The 24,066-nt window shown below is 43.5% G+C and overlaps 1 protein-coding gene across 3 annotated transcripts in view; it reads left to right on the top strand.

Annotated features, from left to right (window-relative positions):
- PPP2R5E (protein phosphatase 2 regulatory subunit B'epsilon) overlaps positions 1 to 24,066 on the top strand; it is a 2,371,886-nt gene that overhangs the window by 499,729 nt on the left and 1,848,091 nt on the right. For all 3 annotated transcript variants that reach the window (XM_044074552.1, XM_044074554.1, XM_044074553.1), the window contains exon 2: positions 20,689 to 20,852. In XM_044074552.1, coding sequence (XP_043930487.1) covers positions 20,696 to 20,852 — 157 coding nt within the window. In that variant the 5' untranslated portion in view covers positions 20,689 to 20,695. The remainder of the gene's footprint in view (positions 1 to 20,688; positions 20,853 to 24,066) is intronic.

Raw genomic sequence — 24,066 nt, forward strand, 5'->3', positions numbered from 1 at the left:
CCAGAGCTTTGGCTACTTCTTTAGCCTTCCAAGACAGACTGCCTATCGACACCATTTGTGCAGCGGCTACTTGGGCTACTCCTCACACTTTCATTTCTCATTATAAGTTGGATTTAGCTTCTAGGCATAGAGCTAACTTTGGTTCCACTGTTCTCAGGAGTCTGTTCCGTTAGGCCACCGGGACAAGGTGCTAGGGACGCGGTCCCATCCAGCAAGAATGAAGGCGAGATAGACAACTTAACATATAGAAGTTATGTTCTTACCATAACGTTCCATGTTAGTTGTCTTCTTCTCGCCTTCTTCTTGCATCCCACCCTCCTTCCCCCTGGCCTGGACAGACCTAGAGGAGTTCTGATTGTGACCTCTCTTTCTACCACCTCTTTCTTAGACATATGCTATTATGCATATTTCCTGGTTCAGGATATAGGTCACCCTTCTTTCTTCCTGTTAGAGGTGGATTCTGTTTTACAGTTATCCTGTTACTATTATAAGCTGGGGTTAGCTTACAAACGAGATCTGAGGTAACTCTCGCCTAGCATTGTGGGATATAAGGGGAGCCTCGAGCCGGTGGAACCAACTCTCGAGCTTTTAGAGTGGCCGAGTCAGAGCCGAGGTCGGCTCCGAACCCATCCAGCAAGAAGAAGGCGAGAAGAAGACAACTAACATGGAACGTTATGGTAAGAACATAACTTCTATTTTTAGACCGCCCATTCTCTGGAACAGGCTCCCAATCTATGTGAAGCAGAGCGCCTCTGGAACCCTAATTAAACACAAATTGGACCATTTAATGGGTAAATGGAAATTTATCCGTGGCTTGGCACCTATATCTCTGAACAGAAACTGTCAGTAAATCACCCCCTGTGTAAGTCAAATTTGTGGGTCACATGGCTGAGCTTATAAGGGCACATCTGATTGTTAGCCTCCTGTATACATATGAAACTTTCTCCCTTCTAAAACACCTTTTGTAAAAGTTCTGAAATTCAAAATGCTCACTTTACAGTCACTCCTAGCGTTGCTTCCAGGCCATTGTTTCATGGTTACCCTAGGTCTCATAAGTTTCTTGTCATATTCCCATTGCTCCAAATTTCTGGAAATTTTTGAGATTTGCTGTGTCTGCCTTACATTCTCCATTTTCTGCATTACCTTTTGAGCTATCTACTTTATCTTGAATGTTTACCAAGTGTCTGGCCCCAGGGGGTGCCTTTTGCAGAACCCTAGGCATCCACATTTTTTCCCTTATTTGGATGACTTGCTGATTCATGAAGAATTGTTGGACACTGCACCTTTGTCCCTTGGATTCCCTGGTACCCTAACTGAGATTTGTGAAACAGGAACTGCAGTGGTTGAGGGGATTAACCATCTCTGAATCCAGTTCTCCCCTTTTTCTGTCCAAACCCTAGTCCAGTCTGTCCAGACAGGGTCTTCTGATTTTGCATTGGGAGCAGTGTCTGTGGGAGTTAAAGTGCAAGGCTTTGTGAGGTCCTTGGTACACACCAAAGCACAGAAAATTTGGCATTGATTCGTACCTTAAAAGCTCTTCACCACTTATGGACTGTTTATCCTGTTTTAGTGTTCACAGACAGTACTACCATGATGTGGTACCTAAACAATCAAGGGGAGTACAAGGTCATACCCCATTTGCCTGTTGGCAGTAATAGTTTGGAAGCTGGCTATACAGCATTCTCTAACTCTTCAGGCCTCGTACATTCTGTCTGAGCAAATCACATTGGCAGACAGACTAGGCAGATACTGGCCAGGCCCTCACAAGTAGAAGCTTCATGAAGAGGTCTTCCAGGATTCCATCCAGATGTGGGAACACATAAAGTAGATCTGTTTGCTTCCTTTCAAGACAGACAACTGAAAAAAATACTGTGCAAGGTATCCTTGCAGCAATGCTTGGAAGACAGATGCATCATTCCAGTAGTCGAGAATGTTCCTGTATGCATTTCCACCCTTTCCCATGATTCCAAAGGTACTTCTGAAGATTCAGAATGAATTTCTGAATTTCATTGTGGTAACCCCCATTTGGCCTAGGCAAAGTTAGTTCTCAATATTAATGGAATTTGCCGGGACAATTACCACAAGCCTCTTTGCAGCATTAGAGCCAAATGATGCACCTAACTTCAAGTAATTGTAACTGACAGCTTGCATGATTCTATTTGGACATCTTTAGACACTTGTTCCATGAGGATGTGTAGCTGGTATTTAAGAAGGCAAGAAAACCTGCATCTAAAAATCTTGCATTTACAAGTGGAAGACGTTTTATAGGTAGTGCTTGGTCAGTAATAGTAGTCTCGAAAGGGTTTTGACCCCTGTGGTGTTGAAATATTTATGTGAGCTACTTGGACATGATTTGTCGTATGGTTCTGTCAAAGTGCATCTTGTGGCCATCCCAGATTCTGCCCATTTTTCTCCCTCTTTGGCTGTTTGTGGTCAAGCAGTTTATAAAAGAAGTGTTATGTGAGACCCCCTCTAAAGCAAATCCCTCCTCCCTGAGATCTCAACTTTTTTCTTGAAAAATTGACCATACCTCCTTCTGAACCTGCCCCTCAGGCCGATTACCAGTTTATTACTTGGAAGACTGTTTTTACTGATTGCTCAGACGTATGCAAGGCAAGTCTCTGAGCTGCAAGATCTCATGGTGGGTCAACCCAATCTGATTTTTCACAAGGGCAGGGTGTGTTGCACACTAATCCATCTTCCATGCCTAGAGTTGTTTCTCAATGTACCTGTTATTAAACCATCAATCTCCTGGTGTTCTATCCAGAAAAACAAGGGAGAAAAGACTTGTGTTTGGTCTACATAGGCAGCTCAGGTAATGTGCTACCAACAAAGTCCTTTACGAATGCTGAACAACTGTTTGTTTGTCTCCTATACAGAGGCTAAGAAAGGTCAACCTGTCTCTAAGCAAACTGTTGCATGATAATTATCTTCTGATATTGTTTTGTTACTCCTATCATGGTAAGTCTCTTCTAACCAAAATTAAGGCTCACTTGATTAGGGTCATCTCCTCTTCGATGGCATATTATTAAGGAGTTGAATCTAGAAGCAGAAACCTGGTCCTGTATTCATACCTTCAGAAAACACTCCAAACTGGATTCCTTTTCAAGGTCCAGAGCAGGCTTTGCTAGGACCATTCTGTGGGGAGCTCCTGGATCCTTAACCTTTCACCTCCCAGGTAGGGTAAGCTTTGGGAATTTACCCAAAATGCCACTGAGGCAGTGGGAATGATAAACATAGTATAGTTGCACATGTCTTACTTGTAACAGTATATGTTCAAGTTCCTGTTTGTCTCATTGGCAGCACCCACCTGCTGTCCTTCAGATTATGCATAGCTGAAGTCAGTATTATTCAGTGGTATTTGGATTTTTTGTATGTGGTACTGTTATTGGCTGCATATTTACTCTTGCTAGATGATTCTTGCTTCAGACATTTTCCTTTCCTTTGCGGAAGTGAAAAAATCTGAACAACTCACTTCCTGTGACAGCTGAAGGCTTCCCTCTGAGGATATGCTAAACCAATCCTTTGTCTCAGAATGAGAAAAGGAGGGGGAGTCTGAGCTTTTCAAAGCTGGCCAGTACTGGGTTATGCCACAGAGGCAGTGTGGAATTTGAACATCTACTGTTTACAGGTAAGTCGAACTTGTGCAACTGTACTTTCCTGCCTCCCTCATGGCATGGTTACTTTTTGTGGTTGTCAACTGTCCTATTTGCAGGCTAGGAAATGTCTTTTTGTGGTGTTTAACTTCTTGAGGAATAGCCCCTTCTTGAAATGGTTGAGTTTTGGAGTCGAAATACAGAAAACTAACATAATTTTTAAAACACAAGTCTACTGACTTGATCTCAGCATTTTCTATTTCATTCTTTCCCACCCTTGAGTATACACTAAGGCTAATCCCAGAAGCAGCACTTGAAGGAGGATGTGACAGATTTGATCAGGGCAAAGTTATGTTTCCCATTAAATACATGATGCTTTTTAAAGTCTTGCAACTCTCTCATGCATTACCATCTTCTGCAGCTCATTTGTGCTTTTACCTTGGCCACTTTGGAATGCCTACTCTTTTTTTTTCTTTAATAGTTTAGGATAATTTTCTCATCATGCTCTGCATTAAGTTCTGTAACAAAGCTAACAATTCTTGCAAAAGTTTATCCTTTAAGTGATTCATAGAGAGCGCTTTCATTTTAATAAACCAAGAGGTACCCACTTCTGTGTTAAGTACTGAAATGTTTGCTCTGCCATGCAAGCACCCTTTTTAATGTGTCCTTTCTAATTATGTAAGAAGAAACATATATTTTAATGGTGCACATTTGTTTAATTGAGTCAGTGCTTTGTCATCTGTAATACTGTGATTCTAGATTGTATCAATGGCATTGCCAGATGTTGAAAAATCCATAGGAAAATTAGTCAGATTCGCAGGACACTGCATCCTTTTTCCATCACCACATAATGTATTCATTTTACTATTTTAAGTCCAAACCATTTGATACCTTGCTGTGGTGACACTATGATGATAAGCTGTAACAACCAAAATACCAGCCATTAGTGCTTGCTGTCATGTAAGAACTGTGGAAAAAAGGTAGCCAGCTCTGTGGTGTATAGTGATGAGTCTTCTAAGCAAAAACCAAGGTCTTAAGTTTGATTAACAGCTTGAGTGTCTTACAGATCTGGTGGGGAGGATGGGTGTGTCGGCCATGCTGATGTGGGTGGAACCTTCATTGCAGTTTGGTCTAGGTTGATGCTCAGAGCAATCTTCAGCTTAGACAAGTCAGATGGCTGAAGAGTTATTGTTGCCTTAGGGACCAGAGCATCCACATCCTCAGAGGGTCATGCCTCATTGCCTGCACAGCCCACATACTTGACAACACAATGAGAAAGGGGGAAGGGTAAGAAAAATCTCTGTGCAAGCTGCAGAAAAATGCTGCTTGCTTGTCCTGTTCCACTGGAGGTACACAGTGGAAAAAACCCAGCAAAGCTGGATGAAGGGTTGTCAGGGAATGCAGGGCATTGTATTGTATGTATGTCAGATTGGGATGTTGCTGTATTGTGGAAGCCGCCTATCATAGTGTGAGTATTGGGAGCTGGCACCAACATGAATTTTGTGGCAGCGGAAGAGCAAGAAGTGACATCAGACTGACAATGATAACTTTGTGTGAAAGTTTACCAACAAAAGATTATTTTAATTTTCAGGCCTAAAATAAAAAAGTTGAAAATCTGCATGCATCAGAAAAGTGAACCAGCAGCTGCTAATCAAAAGCAGCAACTAATGAATAAATCTAATAATTGGCTAAAATTTCTGTTGGTGGTTGTGACAGAGATGGGCGAAGGCTGCCAGCCTAGTCAAATAGAATTTGATATATAATTCTGGCATTTGTAAATAAATGTAAAATACAGGCATGTTTTTCTTGAGTGTAAAAGAATACTGTGAAATGTGGAACTGCAAAATATGAGACAACATTGCACTCTACTGGCCCAGTGAAGCATGTTGTGACCCTTTCATGTTAGAATTTGGCTCCAGTGTGTCTGGATGAAGGTTTCATGCCCATTGTTTTAAGGCTAAAATTTATGACCAGAATTTAGATGTGGAATGTGCTTTATTGCTCTGGTTTCTGTTAGACTATATATGTGAAATGTCTTTTATTGTTGTAAGTTTCTGAGCAGGTGTTAGATTGCTAAATAATGCAGTTTGTGGCCTGAGAAGTCAGACCAGGTGTTAAGATGATGCAATATGAATACTGGGAAAACCTAAGTGTCAAAAATGATGTAATTTGGGAGAGCCTTAGAGACATGTTAGTTAGTAATGTTTAAGTACTGTTTCTTACAAGAGACTGGAAGCATTTTGATCTTGGATATCTAACTCAGCACTCTGCTTATGCTCACATGCAAGTTTTAGCACTGTGATTTCTTGTAGGAATAGTTAAAGGTAGTAAAGATTAATTAGGTATTTTTCTTTGAAATCAGACCTGTCCTACTGTGTTATTTTAAGTTTCTGTGTGATCTCTGAACTCCTAGATATCTCTGTGGTGTAGTAGTTTTGTCTTGCGTTTTAATTATTTATTATTAAATATTTTAAAAACCTTTACCTGTGGCTGGTTTGTGTAGAGATGTCTAGAGTACATTGCATATTTATAGAGGTTATTGTAATAGACCACTCTAAAATAAGCCTTAGACTGTATAGTCACATTACCAATTGGATAATAATATTGCACAGTAATAATTGGACACCCTTTTACGGGCCTTTTAGTAGCTGATATTATTAGCTGGATGTGGTGGCAGGGATTACCACTGTATGGTCTGGGTAAAGGGGCACAGCTGGAGAATCTGTGTCAGCCTTTCCTAGGAGTGTCTGTGAAGTTGTATAAATACTTATCTCAAAGTGTGTATGTGGTGTGTCAGCTACTTGGCAGGGACACGAAGCATTGGTTGGACAGAGAGGGTACTGGAGGTTTTAGCTTGCCCACCTAGGCTGAGACCTGGACCCTATTGCTGTGCCAGTGGGGAGTCCTATTGCGGACCTGTTGAGCAAGGGAGCAACCAGCCCTAGACTGACTGTGATATCTGTGAGCACTTATGGGAAATTGTACTTTACTGTGTGTATTAGTTATCCTTTCCTCTCTTCTAGGAGACGACCTCTCTGGTGTTAGTGGTGAGGATTGAGACTCCTTGATTGCTGGGCCAGGGCACGGTCGTCACAGTGGTAATATTTCATAGCTGAGGCCGTCTTCTAGCATTTGGTTTGTTTTAAAGAAAATATTTAATTTAAGCCAGGTGGATTACAAGCACCCAACATCACATGCCATTCACTGTCTTTTTGAATCAGTTTATTAGCAGAATTGCCACCATTACATTTTCTGTAGCAATATCCAGTACTAAGAAATTACAAAAATATTTTTCTTGGAGTTTTTCTGCTGAAGCACTAGTAGGCTTAGAATGTATAATTTTATACAGACATTCTTTGTGCAATACAATTAAAGGCTATTGCATTTTTCCAACACAGAATGAATTGCAATTGTAGAGGAGCACACATATTACATCCTAAAGATATAATAGTTAACTTCATTCATCTGCAACCTGTGGGTATTCGGATCCATATCGGATCTGAACCGGCAACATTTTATCAAGATCTGCTCCAAGCTCTTCCCCTTACCCATAATCCCTCACATCTCCTACCTTCCCCCAGATCTCATTTGCCGCTTCATGTGTACGCATCGTGGTCTCTGTAGCTCCAAGTTGGGTATAGTAAGTGGTACTTTTTGGTTTATATTTAGTGTGTGAGTGTAGTTTTTTTGTGGTCAGCCCTTTCCCTCCCCTTCATTGTTCAGCTTTTTTTGTTAAAAAAAAAAAAATAGTTTAAAAAGTTTATTTTTTTTCGGTGGTAGTGTAGTCCTAACCAACCCTTGTGTGTGTGCATTGTTGGTTTAGTTTTTGGCTGAGTGGATGATGGCTGACCAGCCAAAACCAACATTTAAAAAATGCACAGTGTGTGACTACAAGCTTTCATCGGCTGATGGCCACACTTTGTGTGTTATTTGCCTGGGCGTCCCCCACCTTAGTCTGCCATGTAGTGTGTGTGCAGGGTTCAAGCCCAGGGCCTTGAAAGAGAGGAAGGCGAAACTGGTAGCCAAGGGCCTGCTACCAGTTTTTGCATTAGATATGACGACATAGGCTCCAGTAGCCGACCAACCCCCCCCTCAGGCTGGGACTCAGCCTCCCTTTAAGCCTGCTGAGACGGGGACTAAAACAAAGGATAAGTATAAGAGAGAGAGAGAGAGAAGGGCGGAAAGGCATCGCAAACGATCTCCAGAGCGGGAGCCATTTCCCAGTCCACCTTCAAAAATTGTTAGGATCACTTCTCCTCGGCTCCATTCCCAGAGGTTCTCCTCGGAGCCGATGGAGCCTTCGGACCAGATGCCTTCTTTGAGGTTGTCTCACAGACCAGCCCGATCCGAGTTGGTTGCCTCCTTACGGTCGACTCTGAGTCTGTCAGAGCTTGACATGGACAGGATGATGTGGAGATTCATTCGTACCCAAAGCAAAATGGGAGTCTTGCCAGGCCCCTCTCCAGCCGGAGAGGGGACCTCTATTCCCTTCATCCGTCCATTCTCTCCTTCCCCGAACCGACCTGCGGTTTCGGGGTTTATAGATCCAAGCTGGGTTTCGGCACTGACAGTTCCTCTGACCTTGACGCCGGTGATTACCTTAAGTTCCTCTGATCCGAGCAACTCTCGGGGCCGAGAACGGGGAGCCGGATCCGAGGGAATGGAGATATCTTCGGCTCCGACTTTGTCAGATCCGAGCAGTTCCTTTGGAACCCTGGCTACTTTGGCCTCAGCCCCGATCCTCACGAGTGAGCCGGAGAGAACTTATTCCTTGTTGGTTGCCAAGGAGGTGCGCTCTCCTTCGGCCTTTGCCGTGGTGGAGATGGTTCTCTCCCAGGGATTGAGACCCCAGCCCATTGCCTCGGACTCAACCCAGGCTGCTGTGGATTTGGTCATGACTCCCATCAGCTTGTCCCGAGGACCCCTAGGTGGATCCTGTCATGGAGCCCCCCATGACTTATGAGCTCTCTTAAAGTCCCACTGAGGAGGCTCCCATAAGTATTCGTATAAGAGGAGGCACATGGACTCCCCCGAGTCCCTCACAGAAGATACTGACTTGGATGAAGGTGAGGGTTCCCCCAAGTCAACTCCCGAGGATGTCTCCTTTGGAGACATCATGGAAATCCTCCACCAGAGGGGAGGCTGGTCAGCCCCAAAACCCTCTACAGATGAGTCAGTATTCCTGGAGGCCTTTGGCACGGGCCCATCTACATACTGGGTGTCCCCTCCTGCAGATCCATTAGTGGATCTTATTACCACGCTGGGCATGGATGGAGCCTGACACCATAGAGCCAATACCCAAATGCCCAGACAGGATCCTTTCTCCTCCCACTGACAGACCGGCCTGGTACAAGGGATCTCCTGTGGATGCTATGGTGGTGGCAGCTGCCACCAAGAGAGAACTGGCTCAGGAAAGTTCTTCGGTCCACCTTCCGGACAAGGAGTCTAGGGTAGTAGATCGCTTTGGGAAGCGAGTCTTTTCTTCAGCGACATTTTCCATACGAGCTCTGAATTATTTGACACACGTCATTCAACTCCAGTGAGACCTAGTCACGGAATTCGCTGTCGCCTCCAGAGTCTTTGTCGCCAGAGGACAAGCGACTGTTCTAGGCGAAAATGTTGACTCTGAAATCCATTTCGAACACGTCCATGCATCATTCACAAATGCTCCCTTTGACGGTTCCTCCCTGTTTGGGAAGACAGTTCGTGGCACCCTGGTCCAGAGCGAGAAGGATGGGAAGACTCTGCCATCGGAGTCCACTTCTCTAGCCCTCAAAGATCCTTTTCTAGGAATCAGAGAGGGCAGAAGATGATGTGGTTCCGACAATCTCAGTTTTCCCAGGACACTCAGAACAGCTCGTCCCCTAGAGACAGAGGGGGACAAGACAGACGCCACCCCAAAGGCAGAGGGGGCCCAAGGAACTTTGGGTCCACAGAGATCTTCTCGGACAGACCCGCGCAGCAACCCTGCGGGGTTGCCCGACTATCCTACTCTGGTACAATGACAATCTTCCCCCGACTGTCTCCAAACGGCTTGGGAGTCCATTACGACGGACTGTTGGGTGCTCCAAATAATATCCAGAGGATACTCCATCCCGTTCGTTACCCCACCCATCTAATCAAAGCGCCTCCCAGATGTTCCACCCACTCAAAGGGAGGCCACAGTGCACGAAATTTCAAAGCTGCTTTACAATCGGGCCATCGAACCAGTCCCCCCAGATCAGTCCAGATTAGGCATTTACTCCAGGCTCTTTTTAGTGCCAAAAAAGACAAGGGACCTCAGACCCATATTGGACCTGTCAACCCTGAACCTGTCTGCAGCCAAGCAGAAATTCTGGATGGTCACATTGCAGTCCATTCTACCTTGCCTTCAAGAATGTGACTGGATGTGCTCGATAGACCTCCAGGACGCTTACTACCACATCAAGATTTACAGAAGCTCCAGGAGATTCCTTCGTTTCTGGCTGGCAGCCAGTCATTTCCAGTTCAGAGCCCTACCTTTCAGTCTCACCACAGCCCCAGGGTGTTTACCAAGGTGATGGCAGTCGTAGTGGCTCACCTGAGACTTCAGGGAATTCAGGTGTTTCCTTACTTAGAAGATTGGCTCCTCACTGCTGCCACCAAGTGTCTACTTTGCATGGCCAGAGACTCCTTCCTCCTTCCTGCATCTTGCAGTCAATCTAGGGATTACCTTCAACATCTCCAAGTCCGCTTGAACCCGGCACAGACCTTGGAATTCAAAGGGGCACGGTTGGACCGTCTACTATTGCAAGTTTTTCTCACTCTGGACAGGGTCCAGAACCTACGGGCCCATGTGTCAGTGATCCTCGGCCCCAAGACGCTAACGGCGAGCGACTATGTTCTTCGTGTTTCACTGTTGCAGTCATTACATTTGGGTAATCTGCTGGCAGGTTGCCCTCATTAGGCCTGAATAACAAAGTCTTTGGTCCTGCGTTGGTTGCTGTCTCCTCTTCCATGACGTTAGGTCGTCAGGGACATAAAACATGCAGCCGACGCTATTTTATTCAGTCTTTCTTGCTGTGCGGTGCCCGAAGCAGAAGCAGTTCACAAGTGCCGGTCGGCTGACTCCTGAAATTTTTGTATTAGAGTATCAGAACTGAAGTCTTCAAACTAAAGCTTAGTACCCTGTTGGGGAAACTTTTTATTGCTCCTTACCGATGTCAGTTTGTTTGTGTCTTTCGGCTTTTCCTGGTTAGGGGTTGCCACAGCGGAACTCCGGTCCGCTAATGATTGGCAGTAGATTTTACGTACTGGCTTGCCGGGCCTAACGCACAACCTTCAACGAAGGAATGCCCATTCACACATGTCGCTACACAGAAGACGTTCTAACTGAGAATCGAACAGGCAACGTCTAACTGTGAGGCGACAACGGTACCACAGCACCACCACCGCAGTAACGTCCTTACTGATGTCAGTAAAAGTTAATAATTGCATTACTTGTGGGAAGCAAATACCTCATAAGGATTTTCATTTGTACTGTATTCCTTGCCTAGGCCCTGATCACAACGTGCCTTGCTGTCGGTTTTGTGCTAGATTTAACCAACGCACTATTAAGCGTCTGTATATTTTTGCTTCTAAATATTTTGGTTCAAGATTTAATTATCCTGAAATGTCTGTTAGCAATCAGACTACTGGAGTTCATAAAAAACACAAAGAAAGACAGAGACAGACCGTCGAGATCCAAAACCGATGAAGCTTCTCCTAAGCCAGTCACCGATACTCAGTGAGGCGCTTTCGCAGCCCCTGATACCTGTTACTTTTGAGTCACAGGCCTCTACCGAGACCCATTCGGAGTCCGGTATGCCTTGAGATTCTCAGAGTATTAAACCCGCAGATGTCTCTCCCTAGGATGGGTCCGGGGCTGCTGAGCAGGCACCGGCTTCTGAGGGTGTTTTCAGGCCTCAAGATTTTTGGATTAAACAGACGCCAGCAACAAAAACAAGGTCAAAAACAACTTCTATGTCTAAAAAAAAAATGACCCATGAGCCACGTGCTCAGGCCCCTATGCCTAAAAAACAGATGATCAAAATAGCTGAGGATTTAATTACCTTGATCAGGCCCCCCCCCCCCCTGCTAAGAGGCCTAGGCAAGGCACTGATTACGAATCTTCAGATCAGGTTTCCATTTCTTCTGATACCTCTTCTGATCAGGAATTTTCTATTCCACCCTATGAGGATTCTGATGCTGAGGAATCCATCCCATCTGCATCTCCTCCTGAGGATTACTTTTTTGGAGAGACTTTGCATACTTTAAGGGAACATTTTCACTGGGAGAGTCAGGACTTCTCTGAATCAAAACAGAGGCTTGGGGATTTCCTTCTTCTTCCTCAGCATAGGCCTTTGGCAATACCTCCTGTATTAGACATTGCTGATGATGTGTTCTCGGAATCAAGCATTACAGGGTTCCTGACTTCCACAAATTTCTTTTCAAAAATCCTGCTGCTGATCCTGAGACTATTTCTCAGGGTCCCAAGGGTGTAAAGGCCTCTACAGCCAAAAATCCTACCCCTTCTGATAAAGATTCCAGGGCGCTGGATAGATGGGGTAAGAAGGTTTATACGTCTGCAACCTTGGCAATCAGGGCTTTAAACTGCCAGCTTCATATGCTTAAATATCAACAGCATGTTATGGGCTTACTGAAACAGAAAATGATGATTAGTGATTGTGTGGAAAATAGAGTCACAGGAATTATTGCCTTCAGCAGAACAGGTTGGAAAGCATACTTTGCAATGTGGTTTTGATTCCTTGGAGGCCTCTTGTAGGGCCGCCATTACTGGATCTGTGATTAAAAGGCATGCCTGGCTCAAGGAGCAAAATCTGCCTGATCATGTTAAAGCTAAATTGTTGGATGCCCCTTTGCAGTATGACACTCTCTTTGGTAATAAGGCAGAAGAGGTTTTAAAGAAAATGGAAGACAAAGCTAAATCTATGCAAACAGTAAAAGATTTCTTGCAAGTGCAGCCACCCAAGTTCAATAGGCACTGGCCTACTAAAATTGGTCCTTTCCTGTGTTCAACAGAGCCACTCAGGGCAAATCCAGGCGCTCAAAGGGCTCCAGATACCAGTCACAAGGTTCTTACAGATCAAAGCAATGGGGTGCCTCCACCTCCAAATCTGGAGGTAACAAAGCACAACCCTACAATAAGCAGTCTCAATGATTTTCCTCTACCATCACCAAGCACTTATTTTTTGTCAGCCCCCTTGGGGGAAAACTAGCACTTCATGCTCAAAATTGACAGTTAATTACCCAGGACAAGTGGGTATTAAACATAGTATCCCAGGGGTACAGATTTCATTTCCATACTTTGCCAATTCCAAATGGATGGCCGGATTTGCCACAAAACCACTGGGCAGAGGCCCAGAAACAAGTTATGTCCCTCATGGATGTGGGGGCTATTCAACCTGTACCAGAAAAGGAAAAAGGACAAGGTTTTTATTCAAGACTTTTCCTGGTACCCAGAAAAGACAATTCATGGCATCCAGTACTGGACTTATCGATTCTGAACACGTTCCTGGGCATTCCAAAATTCAAAATGCTGACTTTACAACAGGTACTGCCTATGCTAAGCAGAAATGCTTGGTTAGTAACTCTAGACTTAAGAGGCATACCTGCATATCCCAATAAGGGAATCATGCAGAAGATAGCTCTGCTTCAAAGCAGGTTTTTTGCATTACCAATTCTCTGCACTGCCCTTTGGCTTATCTACTGCACCCAGGGTCTTTACAAAGTGCCTGGCACCAGTAATTGCATTCTGCAGACAAAGAAGCATACAAATTTATCCTTATCTAGACACTCTTCTTCAACATCTGGGGTTTGTAAAAAGGCTTCTAGCATGCCTAGGGTACACCATAAATGAAAAGAAGTCACAACTGGTACCCTCTCAAATAATTACATTCCTGGGTGCAAGCTTGAATACAACTGCCCAGATGGCTTACCTCACGCCAGACAAACAAAGGCAACTGACAACATACTTCAAACAAATGGCAACAAAAACCCAGTTATCTGCAAGACAAATTCTGTAGGCTTTGGGGTTCATGGCATCCTGCATTCTACTAATTACATATGTGAGGCTGCATATGAGGAAACTTCAATGGTACCTAAAAAGTTTATGGATTCTACATTGTCACAGCCTGGAAACAATGATTCCTCTCATTCCCTGCCTACAACAGGAGTTTTTTGGTGGGCAGAGGCATGTCACCAAAACAAGGGACTGTCATTCACTCTACCCCTTGCCACCCAAACCCTAACTACAGACGCATCAGACTATGCTTGGGGGGCCCACCTGGCAGGAAGATGCATTCACGACAAATGGAGCCCAAACCAAATGCATCTGCATATCAACCAGAAAGAGATGCTAGCTGTTCAGAATGCTCTAACAGCCTTCAAGGACTTACTTCATCCAGGACAACTACCGATAAAGACGGACAACACCACAGTTATGTGGTACATAAACAAGCAGGGAGGTACACATTCCTACCCCCTTTGCAGACTAGCCATGGCTTTGTGGAACACAGCCTTGACTTACCAAATACATCTTCAAGCTCAATTCCTGCCAGGAAAGCAAAATACTCTGGCAGACGACCTAAGCAGAAATCTCATGGACCCGCACGAATGGAAACTGGATCCACAAATCTTCAGTATATTAACACAGAAATGGGGGAGCCCAGACATAGAACTATTTGCCTCTCCCCAAAATTATCAGTTGGACAAATTCTGCACAAGAACTCATCACAAAAAAGCATGGAAAGTGGATGCTCTATCCTTCAGCTGGAAAAACCTATCAGTCTATGCCTTCCCCCTCTGCCTCTACTCTCCAAGGTCTTACTAAAAGTCAGACAGGAAAAAATAAAAATTATCCTAATTGCTCCGGACTGGCCTTGCCAGCACTAGTATCCGAATGTCTCACCTTCCTCCATGGTACTTGCCTCAAATACTCATCTACTATCTCAGCAGAACTATCAAATTCTGCACACTCTGCTCCAAACTCTGAATCTTGCAGCATGGCTAATCAACTAATTATTCAAACAACACCTCTCAGTAAATCTGTGATGGATGTCATTTTGGAAGCCAGAAGGCCTAGTACTAGAAAATCTTATGCAGATAAATGGAAGAGATTCCGTGCTTGGAACCAAGCACAAGGAATAGACACAGCGAAGCCCAATATTCCTCAGATTTTACAATATTTGACTGAGATGCTTGACAAGGGCCTATCTTTTTCTTCGATAAAAATCCATGCCTCTGCCATCTCTGCTCATTACTACACAGAGCCTCCCCTCTTTTCTCATCCACTGCTTAAACAGTGTCTTAGAGGGGCCAAAAATTTTAGGCCTCCTAGAAGAGCACCAACTCCTGCATGGAACCTCAATTTTGTGCTGGAAAAACTCACCATGCTTCCTTTTGAACCAGCAGCTGCTGCGGATATAAAATTTCTGTCTAGGAAAATAGCTTTTCTTTTGGCAGTCACTTCAGCAAGAAGGGTTTCAGAACTACAGGCTGTCATGGCATTGGAGCCTTTTATTATATTTTGCCTGGACAGGGTGTCCCTCGGGACCAATCCTTCTTTTTTTATGCCTAAGGTGGTATCCAGTGTGGCTCTTGACTAGACCATTCACCTGCCAACTTTTTACCCAAATCCGCAGAACAAGGGGGAGCGGATTCTGCATTTATTGGATGTACGCAGACAACTAAGATCCTACTTAAATAGGATCAAATCTCTAAGAAAGTCTGACAAACTACTGGTAGCATTTGCTGCGGGATCAGAGGGGAAGGCTATATCAAAGCAGACTATTTCTAAGTGGATAAGCCACTGCATTTGTTTCTGCTATTTGCACCATGGTAAACCTGTGCCCAAGGGGATCAGATCACATTCCACCAGGGCTGCCTCTACTTCAGCAACTTTTCTCAGAGGGGTCCCAACCAAAGACATTCTAGAAGCTGCTACTTGGAGCCCTGTTCATACCTTCACAAAGCATTATTATTTACCTCTCTTCTCCAAATCCAGGGCAGGCTTTTCCACTGCAGTTCTGCAGGGCCTTATAGCCGCTCCTAATGCTGTTTAGTTCCATCCTCCCAACCATAGCTTTGGGATTCTACCCAAATGTAATGACTGCAACAGTGAAACATGAAGAACATAGTACAGTTGTGTACACTTACCATAAATGTAGATGGAGTGTATTCACTGTTTCAGTCCGGGTTACCCACCTGCCCATCCCCCTTTTCTATACCTTTTCTTTCCTTCACTATACTCAAAAGCCTTTGCGGTGTATTTGCTTTTAGTTGAAGGTAAAGTTTATGTTTCTAAAAGTGCATTTATATATTTACTGTTTATTTATATATATATATGTTTGCTCCCCATTTGGGGGGCACCTGACATCTGGGGCAAAAAAAACTGAATAAAATGGCGTCTGCTGCATGTGTTATAGCCCTGATGACCTGACATCATGGAAGAGGAGACAGCAACCAACGCAGGACCCAAGACTTTGTTATTCAGGCCGACGGAAGGCAACCTGCCAGTAGATTACCCAAATGTAATGACTGCAACAGTGAATACACACGAACATCTACATTTATGGTAAGTGTACACAACTGTACTTTCTCTGAGCCCTAGGCTCCATGGTGACATCAATTTCAATTCTTCCCTGTGCACACCTTCACATGAGGGTGCTCCAGTGGACCCTGGCAGTTCAGTGGTCTTGGTTAGACCTCCCCATGGACTACCCAATATGAATCAGCAGAGCCTGCAAGATTTCTCTTCTTTGGTGGCTCCAGTCGCCGGAAATCTTGGCAGGTTGTCCCTTCTTAACACCCCAGCCTAAGCCACAATGACCACGGACGCCTCTCAGCTCGGGTGGGGGGGGTCACCTTTTGGGGAGGACGGTCCAAGACACGTGGTCCCAGACCAAGACCAGATTGCATATCAATGTTCTGGAGATGAGGGCAGTGCTTTTAGCATTGCAAGCCTTCCACGCTGTTCTTCCCCCGGGGACAATTGCAGTTAGGTCAGACAAACATGTCTGTTGTCTGGTACGTCAACAAACAAGGAGGAACCAGATCTTACCCTCTCTGCCACGAGGCCATGAGAGTGTGGGAGTGGGCGATCTCCACCAGTCGGTTTCTGATTGCAACGCACATCTCTGTACGCTCCAACATTATAGCGGACAGACTGAGTTGGGCTGTTCTAATGCCATACGAGTGGTCTCTGAAACAGTCAGTAGCGGAGGAGATCTTCCTTGCGTGGGGTCACCCTTGCTGCGATCTCTTCGCATCTCCTTCCAACACGAAGTGCAGTGAGTTCTTCGCTCTGATCCTCTCACCAGGGGACTCCCCCAGAGACGCTCTCGTCCATGCTTGGCCTCCCGGGTTACTGTATGCCTATCCCCCGCTACCTCTCATTCTGAGGTTTCTTCAGAAAGCTTACCGACTGGGGTGCAAAGTGATCCTCATTGCCCCGTTCTGGCCTCATCAAGTGTGGTTCCCCTTCCTCTGCTGTCATGCTCTAACCCCTCCACAGATTCTGGATCCCTACCAGGATCTCATCTCTCATTCCTCGGGCATCAGTCCGCCCGATCTGGACAGCCTCAAGCTGACGGCTTGATTGCTCCAGTTCCCTTGATCGCTAGGACTCCCGGTCTGTCATCTTCAGTAAAGAGTATTTTGGTGGCCTCCCACAAAGTTTCCACTAGGAAAGTTTATCGCAGCAAATGGAAACGTTTCTCTATTTTGGCTTCTCAGAGAAACCTACATCCATGTACAGCCCCGGTTCCTGCATTGTTGGAGTTTTTGTCCTATATTTTCTAACAAGGGGCTAGTTCTTCTACAGTGAAAGTACAACTGGCAGCCTTATCTAATTTTCATGTCGGTGAAAATCTGAATGCTCTGGCCTCCTTGAGATTGTGCAAGGCCTTTCTAAAAAGTACTTTTCTTTTGCGTTCCCCGGTTAAGGATTTCGTCCCTCCTTGGGACCTTACCCTAGTTCTACAGACTGTGGCATGCCCATTCAAACCAGCAGTGTCAGTAGATTTGAAATTCCTGTCCTGGAAGACGGCTTTTCTAGTGGCCATTTCCTCGGCTAGAAGGGTTTCTGAGATCCAAGCTTTGTCTGCCATGCCCCCTTACTTGATCTTTCATAAAGACAGGGTTTCGCTTCGTAGGAACCCTTCTTTCTTACCGAAAGTTGCTTCTGAATCTAATGTTAACCAGATGATTGATCTGCCTGTGTTTTTTCCAAATTTCCAGAACAAGGGTGAATATAAGCTGGATGTGCTAGATGTTCATAGACAGCTTTGTTTCTATTTACACAGGACTAAACATTTCCTTAAGTCTGACCAATTATTTGTGTAATTTTCCAGACCCTTTTTGGGCAAGGCCATTTCCAAGGTCTCATTGACTAGATGGATTACAGCCGTGGTAGTACAGCGGTAGCGGTGTTGCCTCACAGCAAGAGGTTCTCCTGTTCAATTCTCGGCTGGACTGCCTTCTGTGTGGAGTCTGCATGCCTCCCTGTGGTCGAGTGGCCTCTGAAAGGCTTGCGTTAATGGGCATGCCTACGCTGAAGGTTGGGCGTCGGGCTGGCAACTCGGCACCCTAAAAATCAACTACCAATCATTAGCGGACTGGAGTTCCGCTGTGGCGACCCCTAACCGGGAAAAGCCGAAAAGACAAACAAAAAAAACATTGCTAGATGGATTACACAATGTATGCTAGATGGATTACACAATGTATACTGCAAGTCTATAAGGATAAAGGCCTATCCCCATCTGGTCCTATTAAAGCTCATTCTACCAGATCTATGACAACTTCTGCTGCCTTTTGGTCTAGGGTTTCTCTGGATGATATCTGTGCAGCAGCGACCTGGGCAAGGTCATATACTTTTATTTCTCATAAGTTGGATTTGATCTCTAGACGGAGAGCATCCTTTGGCTCTGCGGTGCTCAGGAATATCCTTCCATGAGGGCCTCCCAGGAGTTTTGGTAGTTGGGGACTCTGTCCCACAGGTTGCAGATAATTGAAGTTAACTACTTCAGATAAAGAAGTTCTGTACTCACCATAACATTCCATCTGAGTAGTTTTACTTCATTTTCTGCAACCGTCCCTCCCTCCTTCCCCCGAACCTCTTCTAGGTTAGTGTTATTGAGTTGCTAATAGTTTGATTAGTGGCAAACTCAATCTGAGGGAAGGTAGGAGATGTGAGGGATTATGGGTAAGGGGAGGAGCTTGGAGCAGATGCTTGATGAAATGTTGCTGGCTCAGATCCAATATCGATCCGAATACCTACAGGTTGCAGAAAATGAAGTATAAGTACTCAGATGGAACGTTATGGTGAGTACATAACTTCTTTTTTTTAATATATGTGTGTGTGTGTGTGTGTGTGTGTGTGTGTGTGTGTGTGTGTGTGTGTGTATATATATATATATATATATATATATATATATATATATATATAAATAAAGTGTATTTTTTTACATTTTACCTTAAAAATCAATTTCCTGTTAGTACTAGAAAAAAGAACATATTTAAACTATTCCATGTCTTGGCAGACGGAACATACATTTATTTTATTTTGCCAATTCTGTGTTATATTATTGTATACCAGAAGCAACTTGCAGTATGAATGTTTTCTTCAAGATTTCTTTCCTTTTAAGTACACACTAGATGTGTCCATTACAAAACTATTAATTCTGGAATGATGTCCCAAAACATGGATTACCTTTGTAAAATTCCATCTGTTCTAGTAATGTATGTAAAATCTTAGTGATTGATGCAGTTATTAAGGTAGTGATGATTGTCAGATGATTTGCCATTTGCTGCTTCTATTCCAGTGCTTGCTGCAGCTGTTGCACAACACCTGGCTGCTTCAGCTATTTGATAGCACATGCTTTCTGAGTCACAGTAACATTGTAGCTGCTTCTAAGTAAATGTTCACAATCGTATCAGCTAGTCACCTCTCTCCTTTTCAGCCTGTGTGAGAGCCTGTTTAATGTAGGGTATTCTGGTGGTCCAGTCTTTCTTAGATTTTGGATGCAAAACTGTCCGATAACTTTCTTGCTTCAACAGTTTATAAGTTAACATCCACAACCAAAGTACTGTTGATGGTATTCCACAGTTGTATGACATCTATGTCAGATCTGGAAACTGTGACGTGTGAAGGAGCCCTGGGACTGAACCTTGACAAACTCTCTCTGCAGTTGTAAGGGGCTGTGCATAATTTGGCCAAAGCAGTTATGAAGTTTCCCTTCTTTTCTTGCAGTGTGTCCCCAGATGTTTACCACATGCCTGTTTGTTCACAGTAATAAGCAGGCAAGTCTTGCATTCCTCATCTTTTTTAATATGTGCATCAGCTACCACATATTACACTGCAAAAGCACTTGCATTTTACCCAAATGCCCTACTATTACCCCAGTATACAGTGCTGAGCTAACAAAGGTTAAAGTTTACACACACATGTGAAATTAATTCTTGCAGCTTCTTGACAGATGACCAGCAGAAATCCTTCTCATTTTACAGAAAAAATGACCAGTCACTGATTCCTTTATTAGTTCCATTTGGAAGATGTATAATCTTTTTCAGAGAGAACTCCGATAAATTTATAACCAAATCCTGTCCTAGTAAAGCATAGTTAAGGCCTTTCTTTGTCCCCCAGTGGTAGAAACTTTATAGCTGATTAACTTGAGTAAAGGGGTTACGGGTGGGATGAGGTGGTGATGGAGGCTGTGAAGCCTGTCACAACTGCTTCATGTGAGGACAAAGACACATTTTGGTGAATGCTGTTTTAGACAGGTTTTTAGTTGGTTTCATTCTGTGAATCTGGTTTCACAGAACTGACCAACAACTATTGTATTTCCTTGGAAAGTGCACTGTTTTTTGGTGTGGCCCATACAAAAGTTCATATATAAAACTAGGAGTCCTTTTCAATTATGGATAATTACTGTGCATTTCTTGAAAGTACTTTATGGGATTTGGTACTTATTGCAACACTGCAAACGCAGCTTACATATGTTAGTTCTTGTCTTTTTATATTGCATTGATTTTTCTTTGAAGAAGAAGATTGACATTTTTATATGCTTTCTTTTAGTAAGGCTATGTCCTCGGTATCTACCACTCCTCCATCAGTGGATAAAGTAGACGGATTTTCTCGGAAGTCCGTCAGGAAAGCAAGACAGAAAAGATCACAGAGCTCCTCTCAATTTAGATCTCAGGGCAAACCCATCGAATTAACCCCTTTGCCTCTGTTCAAAGGTAAGTTTCTCTGTACACCCAGTACTTCCATAGAACACATTAAAATGTGTATGTTGTTTCTTTATGGTAAGTGTCTTGTGAAGAGTGGAAAGTGTTAATGAACTGCATATGGACTGTGTTTTTTGCATATAACATTGAACAACCTTCTGATCATCTCAGAGATGATGGGATAAATTTGATATTGGCTGATTTTTCCAGGCAATAGCTTTCTTCGTTTTTCTCTCATGAGGCATGGTTAAGAATTGGTTTATTGGATGCTGAATGCATTGAAATTTTGTTTTTTAAAATTTTGAAAAAAAAAAAGTTCTTTAAGCTTTTATCTTTCTGTGGTTTTCTCTGTTTCTTAAACGTAATTTAGAATTACTTTGCAGTGACATCAGTATTGCTTTTCAGTCATCTATGAATTTCAGTAATGGTTTGGTTCCAGAGTAAAAAAATCAATTTTGATTTTGGTGGAGCTTGAAGATAGATTGTTACCACCTTTGGATTTTGAGTTAGACTTGCTTTGCTGTTTCCTTGGCTGATGTAGCTAATGGGTTAGTTGTGATTTGTATTTTTCTTTAAAATATATTCAGATTGTGATGCACAGGTATGTTTTCTTGGATGTATTTCTCTCATAATTCACATCACTGTGCAGATTTCTTTGTAAAGCTTTTATTGGTGTTTGAGAACTTAATTTAGAATTTCTAATGGTTCTCTCTAGGCCGTTGCTGCCCACATTTGTGACAGTCAGATGTGTTCTAACCCACTCATCCAACAAAACTGTTCTTCCAAAAAATAAAACATTCTTGTCTGCAAACATTCCTTGGCCAGAATTCTGAAACCGATTACAGTTGCATGTGGCAACAAAGACTACAGTTCCTCATGGCAAATGATGACATGATGATTAGGTATTAAAAACGAAAGTGATGTAGTCCACAACCTGAGCTGGATAAGCTGATGAATTTTGCATTTCAGAGTTTTGTCAGATGGAATGACCAAAATCCTTCTGGCGCAGCTTCTTCATCCAGTTGTAGGTAAAAACTTGCTGATTTCATTGCTGACAGTGGTGGAATTGTATCACCGACAAAATACCCAGGTGTACAGGAAAGTACAGTTGTGTAAGTAAGCTTGACATAACAGTAGATGTTCTTATCGGTCATTGTTGCAGTAACGTAAGTAAATGGGTCCTACCTTTGTGATTGACCAGCTTATAAAGCTTAAGAGAACCTTCCATATGCTCCAACTGTCAAGAGCTCGAGCAGAGCTTCAAATAGCTGGAATGCAAAAAGCTTCAGTGCATTTTTTGCCAATGAGGAAGGTAAAAGCTCTGACAGAACAATGTTAGTTTACCGTTTGCTTTGTTTCCTGTTCGCAAAAGGGTATCCACATCATGGTAACAGAAAAGACGACAAAAAAAAAAAAAGCAAAGAAGGGGCTTGAAGAAAGAGGAGGCTAGTGCAAAAGTGATCTATTAGAACAACTACAGTTATGGTAAGTTTACTTGTCCAACTGTGCTGTGTTCGTGCATAGATTACTCAAGTTGCTGTAGACTAAGCTGAATAAGTGGATTATCTTTGCTTAGAAAACTACCAAAGGAAAGAGGCCAGTAAACTATTACCATAGTAGCCCCTGGAGAATGATCCTGGCAAAGCCTGTTCTGGACCTGGAAAAGGAATCCAGTTTGTAGTGCTTTGTAAAAGTTTTTAGAGGATCAAGTTTCTGTCTCTAGAATACTTGAGACCACCCCTTATTTATGGAGAATGTAATAAAACATAGTCATGAGACAACCACCTGCAAGTGGTAAGCTTTGACACTGGTTGTCTGCCTTGTTTACCCTTGTAGGAGACGGGCAGCAAATAAGCTTTCTTGAAGGCTTGAGTTTTGTTTGCGTAGTATCTGAGCTGCCCACGGACATCCAGAGTGTGAAGAATCTTTTCTCCTTCTTATAGGTTCATAGGTATGTACTAGGCTATCGGCCCAAGGGCCAACGTAAGCCTAGCCAACAAGGTTCCTTGGCTTATGCCACCCAAGAAAGTTATTTTCCTGTGCCATTGTCGAGCAGAGACACAGAAGTGATCCCCGGGGTGTATTTCCTATTTCCCATCCACTCATCAAGATTTTTCTTGAAGAGTGCTAATGAAGAACTTTGCTTGACATAGATGGGTAGCCTGTTCCAGAGTATGTGAAGTCTCTGGGACAGGAATCTATCCCTTCAGCATGTCCTGTTTATTGTGGTGACAAGGTTTAGGTCTCTAGAGCGTGTAGCTTGGAGGGATTTCTTTAGGTGTGGCATGTCCAACAGCTCTGGGTTTGACATAGCTTTATATGTTAGGCAAAGATCACCTCGGAATATGCGATATGCTATGGGTTAAAGCTGGAGTTTTTTGAGACCGTCAGTGTAGGGCATTTGTTTGATGCCAGTAATCCTCTTTGTGAGGTACTTCTGTTGCCTTTCCAGCTGCTGCAGATGTCTTGTGAGGTACATTCCAAAAGGGGCATTGTACTCGATAATGGGTCTAATGAGTGTCGAGTAGAGGGGAACAATGACCTCTTTTGTTCAGGAAAGAAGGTAGGGAGATTAATAGTCTGTCTTAAAGTAAAATCTGAGAGCAAGGTAGGCATAAAAGGAGGACCAGTTTTCAAAGAAATCCTGTCCTTGTAAAAAATGAGATAGGGTTGACTTGCTGTAAATGCTTTTAACTCTGATACTCTCCTAGCAAATATCAGAGAAGTGACTAAAAAACTCTACAATGTTAAGAACCTCAGTTCAGCCTGATAAGTTGGTTCAAATGAAGACAGTAAGCTTTTCCAAGTGCAAAGTTCAGATCCCAAGAAGGAACCACTTTTTTCCTAGGTGGATGAATATTCAGCACCCCCTTTCAAAAACTGTAACTTGAGCATGATTAGACAGTGTGGGTGGGTTGGAGCAAAAGTCAGATGAGCTGAAAGGGTTGACAAGTGCACCTTGAAAGAGGAATAAGAAATTCCAGAGGACAGTAACTCGAGCAAATAATCAATCTGAGGCAGCTGGGCCTGAAGAGAGTTGTGATTTTTGGCCAGCAGCAACTAGAAAATATTTTCCACTTGCTTGCATACACATGATTTTCTAGTAGCATTTTTTTTTTGCTTCCTTCAGTGCCTGCTGCACATCCTCAGAAAGCATGTGCCTGTAAAGTATTAAAATTCTATTATCCAGGCAGGCATTTGGAGATGTTTAGATCAGAGTGCATCA

The sequence above is a fragment of the Protopterus annectens genome, chromosome 6.part0, assembly GCF_019279795.1.
Source record: "Protopterus annectens isolate FY-2018-M chromosome 6.part0, PAN1.0, whole genome shotgun sequence".
Taxonomy (NCBI): Eukaryota; Metazoa; Chordata; order Ceratodontiformes; family Protopteridae; genus Protopterus; species Protopterus annectens.